Source organism: Erpetoichthys calabaricus, chromosome 2, assembly GCF_900747795.2.
Source record: "Erpetoichthys calabaricus chromosome 2, fErpCal1.3, whole genome shotgun sequence".
Lineage (NCBI taxonomy): Eukaryota > Metazoa > Chordata > Cladistia > Polypteriformes > Polypteridae > Erpetoichthys > Erpetoichthys calabaricus.
The window spans coordinates 94803150-94815321 of record NC_041395.2 but is presented as its reverse complement, the minus strand read 5'-3'; the positions used below and the strand labels follow the sequence as shown (position 1 = coordinate 94815321).

The window sequence follows — 12172 nt, the reverse complement described above, 5'->3', positions numbered from 1 at the left end:
AGGTAATAAAGTCAAGTAGAGCTAAAAGCCTTCCTGAACAGATGAGTTTTGAATTGTTTTTTAAAAGAATTCATGGAGTCAGCTGACCTGATTAATTTCGGTAGGTCATTCCAGAGTCTGGGCGCTATACAGCTGAAGGCCCTGTCACCCATGGAGTGTAGATTAATGAGGGGCACAACAAGATTACCAGAATCAGAGGACCTTAGTGGGCGGGCAGGCACATAGTGATGGAGGAGGTCACTGATGTAGTTTGGTGCGAGGTTATTTAAAGCTTTGTAGGTTATTAGTAGGATTTTATATTCGATTCTGTAGGACACAGGGAGCCAGTGGAGACGGAGCAGGATGGGTGTGATGTGCTCGCTGCTGCTGGTTCGAGTAAGGACTCTTGCAGCTGAGTTTTGAATAAGCTGGAGCTGTGATATAAGATTAGAAGGGGCACCTGCCAGTAGGGAATTACAATAATCGATGCGGGATGTGATAAAAGCATGGACAAGTTTCTCAGCATTAGAGAAGGAGAGGAAGGAGCGAACACGGGATATGTTACGGAGGTGAAAGTAAGAAAGTTTCTTAATGTGATTTATGTGGGCGGAATAAGTGAGGGAGGAATCAAAAATGACACCAAGATTTTTTACAGTAGAGACAGGACTGATGAGATCACTGCCAAGATAGACTGGGAAGGAGCTCATTTTATTAAGTTGCATTTTAGTCCCAATTTGCAGGAGTTCAGTTTTATTGCAATTTAATTTTAAAGAGTTCTGCTCCATCCAGGTTTTAATTTCACTAAGGCAGGTTGTGAGCTGAGAAAGCTCTGATGAAGTTCCACTTTTAACATTGAAGTAGAGCTGGGTATCATCTGCATAAAAATGATAACCCAATCCATAACTACGGATAATATGGCCAAGGGGAAGCATATAAATACAGAAAAGCAGAGGACCAAGGACAGAGCCCTGAGGGACTCCTTGTGTGACTGGCACGGAGTTGGATCTGCTGTTGCCAAGACTAACAAACTCTTGCCTATCAGTAATGAATGAATAATGAATAATGAATAAGTACGGTCGTAAGTAATGCTTAATTACAAGGAAAAGTGGTCATCCTTCGGTCTCTGAGAAGTTTTCTTAAATTTCTGAATATGCATGGTCAGCAGTTGCAGAGGGGGCCGCGATAATTGCATGGCTGTTGTTTCACAAAGGTTTATGATTAACATATTTTCCTACTTGATATCAGAATGAAAAGGTTTATGGTGTTATCATTCCCACAAGTCCATAAAACTTTATTATGACTGTTGATATTTTATGTATCTTATATGTTTGATGCATTTCATTGATGGACATTTTGTCATTGGATTTAATTTAATTTCACATGGGGCCTAATTTATTTCTTGCACTAGGCCCCATCAAATTCTAGTTACACCACATATTCTTGTTATAGTATTTTTAAATTGTGTGTTTCTTATTCATTATAGGTATGGTTTAAGAATCGCAGAGCCAAGTGGAGGAAGAGGGAAAGAAATCAACAGGCTGAACTCTGTAAAAATGGTTTCGGAGCTCAATTTAATGGACTAATGCAGCCATATGATGACATGTACTCAGGCTACTCTTATAATAACTGGGCAACAAAGAGTCTAGCAACAAGTCCTTTGTCTGCTAAGAGCTTTCCATTCTTCAACTCCATGAATGTGAGTCCACTATCTACACAGCCAATGTTTTCACCTTCCAGTTCTATTTCTTCTATGAACATGGCCTCTTCAATGGTGCCCTCTGCAGTTACTGGGGTTCCTGGTTCTGGTCTCAATAACCTCAGTAATCTCAATAACCTGAATAGTCCCACTTTAAACTCTGCTGTCTCTGCCAGTGCCTGCCCATATGCTACTACTGCTAGCCCCTACATGTATAGAGACACTTGCAACTCAAGTCTGGCCAGTCTCAGACTTAAGGCTAAGCAGCATGCCAATTTTGCCTATCCTTCAGTCCAGAATCCTGCAACCAACCTGAGTCCTTGCCAGTATGCTGTGGAGAGACCTGTATAAAGGTCACTCTCAGAAAGACTGTCCTATCAGACACCAAGTGACTTTTCATGTATGCCCCTTGTACTGTCAGCAGGAATAAGCTTCTTTTGAATTGGACCATATTCATTGTTCTTTTACGAAAATGTTGTAACCAATTCCTTTGATAACAGTACATATTGGATCTCAGACCAGCAAACCGGCTGACACTGCTTTCAGGATTGCATTACGTTCTGCATAACATATTTTAAATCATGGTCTATTGATTCACCAAATATTTGACGGCATGGTAGTCCTGCAGATGATAATTCTACAGTTCTGTTGTTGGCATACAAGAAAGTACACATGGCCATTGCAACTTTTTGGGGACCTGTTGTATTATGGGCTATAGGGTGTAAATATCTGACTATTTTGTTTTGTATGTGAAATAATCTAAAAGTAGTACTTTGAAGATGAATACGCATGTTCTTCGAGAGCAGAACCTAGGTCAGTTGTACTCTAAGTACATCTTAGGAATTAAAAATTTTGTTATGAATTCCTTTACTAATATTGGTCAAAGCTTTGCTGTTTATTGAATGATCTCCATTGTCAGTGGGCATGCTCAGCCAATTAGGTGTCAAATGGCTGCACTTTTACAAGTAAAACCCCACTTTTAATAGCAGTTTTTTAGAAAATGAAGGGAAAGTCAAAATGTTGCTACATTAAAATTATTGTAATATATATGATATTTAGATTGAAAACAATAAACCAGATCCTACAGACATGCACTATTACCTTCCATTAGATAAGCATTCAAAACAGCCATCCATATTTCCAGTTTATTTAATTCTCTAGTATAACTTTTGTAGAAATATTGACTTATAAATATATACATGAACAACATTTTACATGTTATTAACATAAAGGTAAAGAAACATGGTGCCATCAGAATGACAGCAGAGCTTTATCTTTGTAATTTTAAGCAACAATGTCACAGCATTCAGTATTCTGTACATATTTAAACACAGTATTAACCATTTGTGTGTGTTTCTTGTCTAAGGCATCTTTGTCATAATTAAATTATGTGCACAGAGCCAGGTTTCAAAATGTTATTAAAAAATCCAATGGCATTAATATTATATTTGAAAATTTGGGACTGATGGTGCAAGTTGTGGAGAGATCATGCAGACCTCACGAGGACAAGCGGTTCAGGAGGTGATTGAAAGAATGTACCAGAAATCTGACCAAAGAGTATCAGAATTCATGAACAGATTTAACGAGTTTACTTAAATGGCGCTGTCAGCAAAAGGATTTACTTTATATTGTGTATTTATTTTATTTTTTATGTGTCAGGGTCCAGGAGACAGTTGCCAGAGTGTTATGTTTCTTAAATGCAGAAGTATTAATGGCAATGTATTTACAGCACTTTTAATCCTGATTAACCTCAAAGCACTTTGCAGTCAAAGGGGGCTCATTTTGTACTGAAAAGCATCATCACCTCTTTTAAAATATTATACGATAATAACAGTACAATAATACAATAAAATTATCAGTTTTACAAATTACGTTGGGTTAGCCAGGTAAGAGTAGGGTGTTAGTGGGCTGTTTTTGTTTTTGTGTCAAGTTATCCTTAAAAACATCAAAATTATTAAGACTTTTATTTTATCATCGTGTCCAAAGAAGTTGCAGTTTATGTTATGTTGAGTTAACTCTCATGAGGAAGAGATGCTGTTTAATATGATCTTGTCTACAAATGAAGAGAGACAATGTTAAAATGATGCTGTAATGCTGGTTGGAATGCATAATATATTACTTTTGATTGGGTTATATATATATATATATATATATATATATATATATATATATATATATATATATATATATATATATGAAATTCCCAATCTAATGAGCATGCCCTTAAAACTAAATCATGGATCTGTGTAACAATGAGACCAGGTGGCCATTTTTGTCATTTTCATTTTAAAATAAAATTTAAAAAATGTTCTTGTCTTTTGACTGCTTTTTGGTATATTTGTTATAATAAAATAAAGCTCTCACCTAAATGTGGTGTCTTCAAACGATACCGAGGAGTGTAAGATATGAACGCCCTTTAAAATGTTTTCACACTGTTTTGTTTCTAAACTATTTTTGTGTGGTGGCTCATTGAGACTTTACAACATTGTCAGCCGTAGTCCAGTGGTTTGGCACCCTGCTGCTGCTGATCTGGCTGTCAGTGTATGAGCTGTGACCGAGCGATGAATATGGCTAAGTATCTATCAGTTTACACCTAAGAAGAAGAATTAGGCTGTGATTTTTGTGACCTGAAATTCAAAATCGTTGATGTACTCATTGTTCATAGACATATTTAGCAATATGTGATGTAGTATGTCAAAACTCCATTAAGAGGAATCGCCTGCCTGGATTTTTTATTATGTAATAATCAGGATGGAATTCAAAGGTAGAGCTGATCAAACCGTTAGGGAGGGATAATCAGAAGGTAATTCATTTAGCTGCTAAGAACCTACTGGCGTTAGGCTGGGAAAAGCAAGACTAACGTCTGATAAATTAATGCAGGAACTTATTTTACAACTTATTTCTTTTAGAAATTTCAGCAGCTCATATAAATTTGTCTTCTTCATCCCCGGCATCATCTTTAGAAACAGGTGTTACATTTATTAGACATTTCTTATTTTGATGTAATTGGGATTTGTAAGGTACTGTATGTGACTAGCATTTTTTTCGAGCACGGGGTGGGTTCAGGAATTTATTCTCTTTTTGATATTGAGCTTTCCTTATCTGGTTGTCCCTCTTTTCTTTTTTGCCTTTAAAAATAATAAACCATTGTTTAGAAAAAAATAAAATAAAACATTTCTCAGTGTTTTGACAGAATTCCTATTCAAAAGAAAAATGGTTAAATTTAATTTTACCAAGGTAACTGTTGACCAGATTTGGCAAAGATCAACTGGATGAAACATTAAGTGTGGGGACTGTTAAGAATCAGTGGAACATGTTTAAAAACATTTTACACAAAATGCTGGACAATTTCATTCTAAAATGTAGAGGTATTATTATTACATTACAGAAATACAAATGTGGGGCAAAAAATGAAATTGTAAAAGAAAAAAATAACTATAAAATGTGAACAAGACAACTCCCACACTAACTGTAGTATTTATAAGAGGAACTATTGAAAACATATTAGGAAAGCTAAAGAACAGTTGGAGAAAACATTGTGAGAGATACAAAAGCTGATCCAAAGATATTTTCAAAATTTTTTAGTCGTCAAAGACTAAATCAATGAGGAGCTTTAGATTATTAAATAAAACATACTCTGAATTCTTATGGTTGTGAAGTTTTCACTTTGAAAAGGTTGATAACCTCCCATCAGTAGTAATTTGTAACAGATAGAAAAGTACTACACTAAATTAATTTAAGTAAAACCAATTACCAGGGCCAGGTAAGATGTATCCTAGAGTTTTTAAGGCAGTTAGTAAGCACATATACAGTATTTTTCAGAAATCACTGCACACCTTGAGGAAATATGAAATACTGTCTCGTAAAAAAGGAGATTAAGCTGATCTGCCGGAAAGACTAAGTTATGTCATGAGTGAAGTACTTGATACCATTTTGAAGGAAATAAATTGAGCAACACATATCAAGTTCAGCGATATTAATAAAAAGTCAAAATAGTTTTTTAAACATTACAGAGTGTTTTACTAATACACTAGAATTCTATGAGGAAGCAGTAAAGGCATATAATCAAACTGATACGTGTAATATTGCCTGTCTTGATTTAGAGACAGGCTAGTGTTCACACTAAAACAAGTGGGAGTTCAAGGCACAGCATATAGATTGGTGCAAAATCAGCTTCAACACCTGTAGCAAAAGTTTATGGTACAAGTACATTTTTCAGGATTATGTGATGTTATATAACTGAACAATCTGATAAGAATATGAGTAACAGACTAGTTATGCTTGCAGATGGTGACAAACTAGGTGGAATAGCAGATAAGCTGGTAATTACAGACGGACCTAAACAGAAGTTAGACTTTGGCAAAGTTGTGGAAGATTGAATTTTATGTAAATATATGTAGAAGAGGGTGGCGCAGTGGTATTGCTGCTGCCTCGCAATTAGGAGACCTGGGTTCGCTTCCCAGGTCCTCCCTGTGTGGAGTTTGCATGTTCTCCCCTTGTCTGCGTGGGTTTCCTCCCACAGTCCAAAGACATGCAGGTTAGTTGCATTGGCGATTCTAAATTGGCCCTAGTGTGTGCTTGGTGTGTGTGCGTGTGTGTGTGTGTGTGTATGTGTGCACTCTGCCTGAGGTTTGTTTCCTGCCTTGCACCCTGTGTTGGCTGGGATTGGCTCCAGCAGACCCCTGTGACCCTGTAGTTAGGATATAGCGAGTTGGATAATGGATGGATGGATGGATATATGTAGAAGAATACATATGGGAGGTTAAAATATTAGATTTGAATACACAGTTGATGTTCTGAAATATATATACATATATATATATATGAAATGTATATCAGAAACTTTAAAGCACACCTTATGAAAGGACCTAGGTGTTGTTGTGGACTCATCAGTATCTCTACCCAAACAGTGTACAGAAGTGATTAAAAAGGTCAATAGGCTGTTAGTTTACATAGCATGAGGTGTAGACTACAAGATAAGGGAGGTTGTGGTTTTAAGCTGTACAACGCACTTGTGAATACTGTGTGCAGTTTTGGCTCAGTATTACAAAAAAACATAGAACTAAAGGAAGTCAGAGACTACTGTAGTAAGTAGACTGATTCCTTTACTACAGGCTATAAGCTATAACGAAACATTGAAGGAACTGATCATTTTTAGTTAAGTAAATCAAAACTGCAATGTGCAATGATCAAAGTGTTTGAAATGATAAAGGGAATTAGTATGGTGTGTTTCTTGTGGTGTTCCTTTAAAATAAGTTCCTCAGCAAGAACATGAGGACACAAATTGAAGCTGTTTTTTTTTCATGTTAAGAATCCTAAATGCATGCAAGTGATAAAGTAATGTTTTGGACAGTAATACTTTTGTGACTTGATGTAAAGAAGTAAATAGAGACTGGCAAGCTATATTGGGCACATTGGCATTTTCTCTTCTTAATTGTTTTAATGAAGGCAATACTTCACCTTTCCAAAGAGTATACAAAGGACTGAGATGTTCAAAACCAATCAGATAAGCGTGACATACAGAGAGTGTGTGGGGCCGCAGAGAAGACTCCCAGAAGGTGCTGTTTGGTTACACGATAATGCACACGTTTGCCTACACTACGCATATATCATTCAGAAAAATACATGAGACGTTCCCGGTCACCTAACTAATAGTCTAGACTTGACTCTCTTCAAGTTTCACATGTTTGAACCCTTCAGTGCTATGTTGAAAAGTCATTTGTTTCATTTATTTGGGTAGCCAACCCGTATACTTGGCAGTAAAGGTAAATTGAACAGTCAAATCACAAAAGGTCTTTACAGATGTGAGTCCAAAAAAGAACTGAGGTATAAATGAAAAACCTGGCCATTATCTAGGTTGATAACGGGAAGAGGAGGGTTTGAAGGGACCAGAAGTGGAAGTGATGTTTCTAAGATGAAAAGAGGAGAGTTAGAGTATGGCACAAACCCCTGGTCCAACAGAGAAACACATTTATTTGAGCCCATAAAATATCTCCCATGCACATGTGTGTGAAAATATATATACTGTATGTATATACTAGGGGGCTTTGCCCCCTGCTCGCTTCGCTAGCCAACCCAACCCCCCAAATCCCCCCCCCCCCCCCCCCCCCCCGGCCTGTGCTACGTGCCAGCCACTTCATGTCTTTGCTGCTCACGTATGTGGATTTCACTTTCACCTAACAAAAAATCTTTTAATTCTTGCGGATACCCCTCTTCATTGGGAAGAAACACTACTTTTCCCTGATGGCAACATGAATTAGACGATCTACAAATCTCCGACTTAAAGTTTAAATCCGAACAATATATTCGATCTCGCTCAGTTTAGATGGCCGGCCAGCTCTAGGAAGAGTCCTGGTGGTTTCGAACTTCTTCCACTTATCGATGATGGAGGCCACTGTGCTCATTGGGACCTTCAAAGCAGCAGAAATGTTTCTGTAACCTTCCCCAGATATGTGACTTCATGCTTGGTTTGTACTCTGACATGAACTGTCAACTGTGGGACCTTATATAGACAGGTGTGTGCCTTTCCAAATCATGTCCAGTCAACTGAATTTACCACAGGTGGACTCCAATTAAGCTGCAGAAACATCTCAAGGATGATCTGGGGAAACAGGATGCACCTGAGCTCAATTTCGAGCTTCACTGCAAAGGCTGTGAATTCTTATGTACATGTGCTTTCTCAATTTTTTTATTTTTAATAAATTTGCAAAAACCTCAAGTAACCTTTTTTCACGTTGTCATTATGGGGTGTTGTGTGTAGAATTCTGAGGAAAAAAAGGAATTTAATCCATTTTGGAATAAGGCTGTAACATAAAATGTGGAAAAAGTGATGCGCTGTGAATATTTTCCGGATGCACTGTATGTTCGCAAAAAAAATAAATAAAAATTGTCCAGTATCTATTCATACTAAACGGTGTGCCAACACACCAAATTAAAAGCAGGTGAGAAGAGCTCCTGTTAACGAAATTCTTTTGGCTATTGATCATGAAGAGACATTTTACTCCTCAGTACACTGGAAACAGTTCATGTGTGAAATGACAATCTAGCATTACTACAGATGACAGACGAGGTTGCACACTCTATACGGAAAACTAAAATAAGTTAACATTACAGTCTAACTGTAAATGCCGAACATGGCATACCAGAATATGGTCACAGGGTTTTGACACACAGTATAATTACTTTTATTTGTTTAACAGGCACCTTTATCCAAAGCTACTTACAAAAGAGTTCAACATAATTGACTAAGTTTGGGGAACAAGTATTACAGGACAAGGATACAAAATTGATCACCACAATTAAACAAGTCAGCACAAAATGGAAGATTACTGTAAGAGTCATTTGCTAGTTATTTAAGTCATATTAAATATATTATATATATTAGTGCATAGTCTATGGGAGGTTCTTATAATTGGTATATTCTAACTATTTCTTGTCTCTCTGAGTATAGACTAGTCTCAGTTAGTGACCTGCCTTGACGAGAGTAAGACATGGAGGGCACATGGTTTTAAATCACACCTGAGTGTGCCCAATAGTATGAAAGTTAACATGCTCTGTTGAACATACAGTGGCGTACGTTTAGAGCGTACTGAAGGCGAAGTAAAGCATCTTTAAGTATGAATCTATTGAGGTTTGGGAAGAAAAGCTAAGTTTAGAGAATAGACATTTTTTCCAATTATCTTTTTTGCCTTTTATTCTACGTGTGAAACATCCTTCTGTCTTTATTCTCGTGTGGACTGTTTGCATTGAATTTTCACTAAATCTTTGAAAACAAACTTATGGACTGACAGATTTCTTCGGCGTGAGTTTGACCCGTGCTTGATCCTGCCTCACTCACCAGCAGCTACAATTACAATTACTTGGTTACAAATTCTAAGAGCTAAATTAGACATTAATTCACCAAACAGAAGAGTTTTCAATGGCTTCTTAAACATATTGAGGAAGTCAAAATTTGTAATGGATGTGGCAGCTTGTTCTACCTGCCAGGGGCTACATATGAAAGGATCTGGACTGAGATTTGATACTGCACTGAGGTGGCATCACCAGATGCTGCTCAATAACAGACCACACAAGTGTCCCTAACATGTGTATGTGCTGACATATTGGGTTCTCCATAGGCAAGCATCAAGGATTTAAACTTAATAAGTTCCACTACAGGAAACCAGTGTAGTGATCAGAAGAGAGGAGTGACATGTGCCTGTCCCAGTTGGTTGAACATCAGACATGCATTGTGAATCATCTGCAGCGACTTGGTGACAAGTGGTGGTACTCCTGCCAGCAGAGAGTTGCAGTAACCCAGATGTGAGAAGACCAAAACTACGACCAGGAGTTGTGCTGCATATTCTGTCCGATATGGTCTGATCTTGTGGGTATTATATAGTGTGAATCTGCAAGACAAAGAGAACATAGCAGCATGGTCCTTGAAGGACAGCCAAGGTTGCATACTGACTTGGCAGGCGTTAGAGATAATAGGCTGAGCTGAACAGAGATGGGGTGCTGAATAGACTGACAAGCTGATGTAACAAGAAGGTTTGTCTTTGCTAGGTTGAAGTGGAGATGGTGCTCGTTCATTTAGGTTGCACTATAAGTGAGACATGCAGTGATTTTCATTTATACCTTGTGGTCTCCTGGAGAGTCCTGCGGTGGGTTGGCACCCTGCCCGGGATTGGTTCCTGCCTTGTGCCCTGTGTTGGCTGGGATTGGCTCCAGCAGACCCTCGTGACCCTGTGTTCGGATTCAGCGGGTTGGAAAATGGATGGATGGATGGGTCTCCTGGAGAGAACAACAGGTACAGCTACATGTAATCAACTTAGCACTGATATGGAAAACCTTCAGAATAAATGATGGGGCCTAGAGAGGTGGTGTGTCAAGAGAAGAGGAGAGAACCCAGCACTGATTTTTCGGGCAACACTGTGCTTGCCTGAATGCACACTTGACATGTCTCCAAACCAGAACACATAGTAGGATCTGCCCAAGAAGTTTTAATCAAACCCCATGAGGGTTGTCCCAGTTACCTGCGATTTACAAAGAACTTGATGCTGCTTTGCAGTGTGGGAGAAAAGAGTAATTTTTGGAGAAAATTTTAAATGAACTGTAGGTGAAGAGGCATACGTTACAATGGGAACACAAAACAGCACAGGGTTAAACTGGTGTATCACTGGAAACAACATACTCCAAATATTTATGTTCCAAAATATAAGAACACTTTTGAAAGGTGGTGATTTTCCAGTCCATCTTCTGCTGTAGAATAACAAACATCACCATGGAGTACAACGCATCACACATATATCTTACCACCTATTGGCTAAAAGTGTAGAGCCTATACTCCATGTCAAGAAGCTGGCACTTTAATGAATTTCATTTTGGTGAGTTGAACAGCCATAAGAGCTTCCTCAATTTATTATAATTTCTATTTTTTTTGGTGTGTTTTGAAATATAATTATTTAGATGAGCTCCTTTTCCTCAGGAAAATAGATGGTTCTCTACAATCTGTTTAATTTTTTCCTTGCTATGTTGGTGGAAACCTGGTCCTTATGTTATCAAGAAAACTTGTGTTTCTGCTTTTGAAAGACATTTCTTCAAAACTAAAACTAACCAGATGTCTTCCATTTGCCTGTATTCTCGCAGCGTGGGTGACGTTTTTTGTGGGCTGTGTCCATGAATTCCAGTTTCCTCGTACATCCATAGGACATGCATTTAAGGCTAATTGGGGACTTTAGAGCTTAGTAGGTGAAGTTACAGTTTAGATGCTCATTACCTTTATATTTATGTGTGGTTTGCTTTCAGCCTTTGCTTACCCTTTTCCTAGCTGTGTGGCTCATATGTTTGCATTTCATTCAAAATCAATAAAAGCAGAATAACACTTTCTCTTCAGTATGCAATCTATTCTACAGTTTCTGGTTTTTATGTTCTCCACGTTTTAAATGAGCCTTGCAATTTATGGCACATTTTACTGCAAAATGTTTATGAGGCAAGGATGTTTTTATTGATATATTTACTGTACCTTTTCTGTGTATACTTTCACAACTCAACAAGCATTAAAGCAGCATAGTTTTACTGATATGGTCTGAAAGCAAATGGAGTGCAGCCAGTGGCTAGTAGTTGTTATACTATAAAATTTTGGAGCCACTAGTTTCTAATAACCTGCATGTAACTCAGTTGTATAACAGTACAGCAGAGATTAGAAAGGCTTGTCGATGAATTATCAATTATGACAGTGTACGCCACCGTATTTAGAATACTTGTGACATTATGTATTTTGCCATTTCTGTTTTGGTTTGCTTTCACTTTTTGTTAATGTTTTTTCTAGCTACATGGCTCATTATTTCCAATACCATTTCTGGCAAGAATAAAGAAATAGCATCACGTCATTATATATGCTGGTTGTTCATGCTCTAAATGATTGAATTTTCTTTGATTTATTGTCTGTTAGGTGGATAGACTAAGAATTATAACTATGCACATTCAGAAAAATAAAATGTTGGAAAGTCTTAATTG

At 37.6% G+C, this 12172-nt stretch overlaps 1 protein-coding gene across 1 annotated transcript in view; it reads left to right on the top strand.

Annotated features, from left to right (window-relative positions):
- Positions 1-3983, top strand: part of pitx3 (paired-like homeodomain 3) — a 68335-nt gene extending 64352 nt beyond the window's left edge. The window contains exon 4 of the mRNA XM_028794163.2: positions 1463-3983. Coding sequence (XP_028649996.1) covers positions 1463-2026 — 564 coding nt within the window. The 3' untranslated portion in view covers positions 2027-3983. The remainder of the gene's footprint in view (positions 1-1462) is intronic.
- Positions 3984-12172: the final 8189 nt, after the last annotated feature.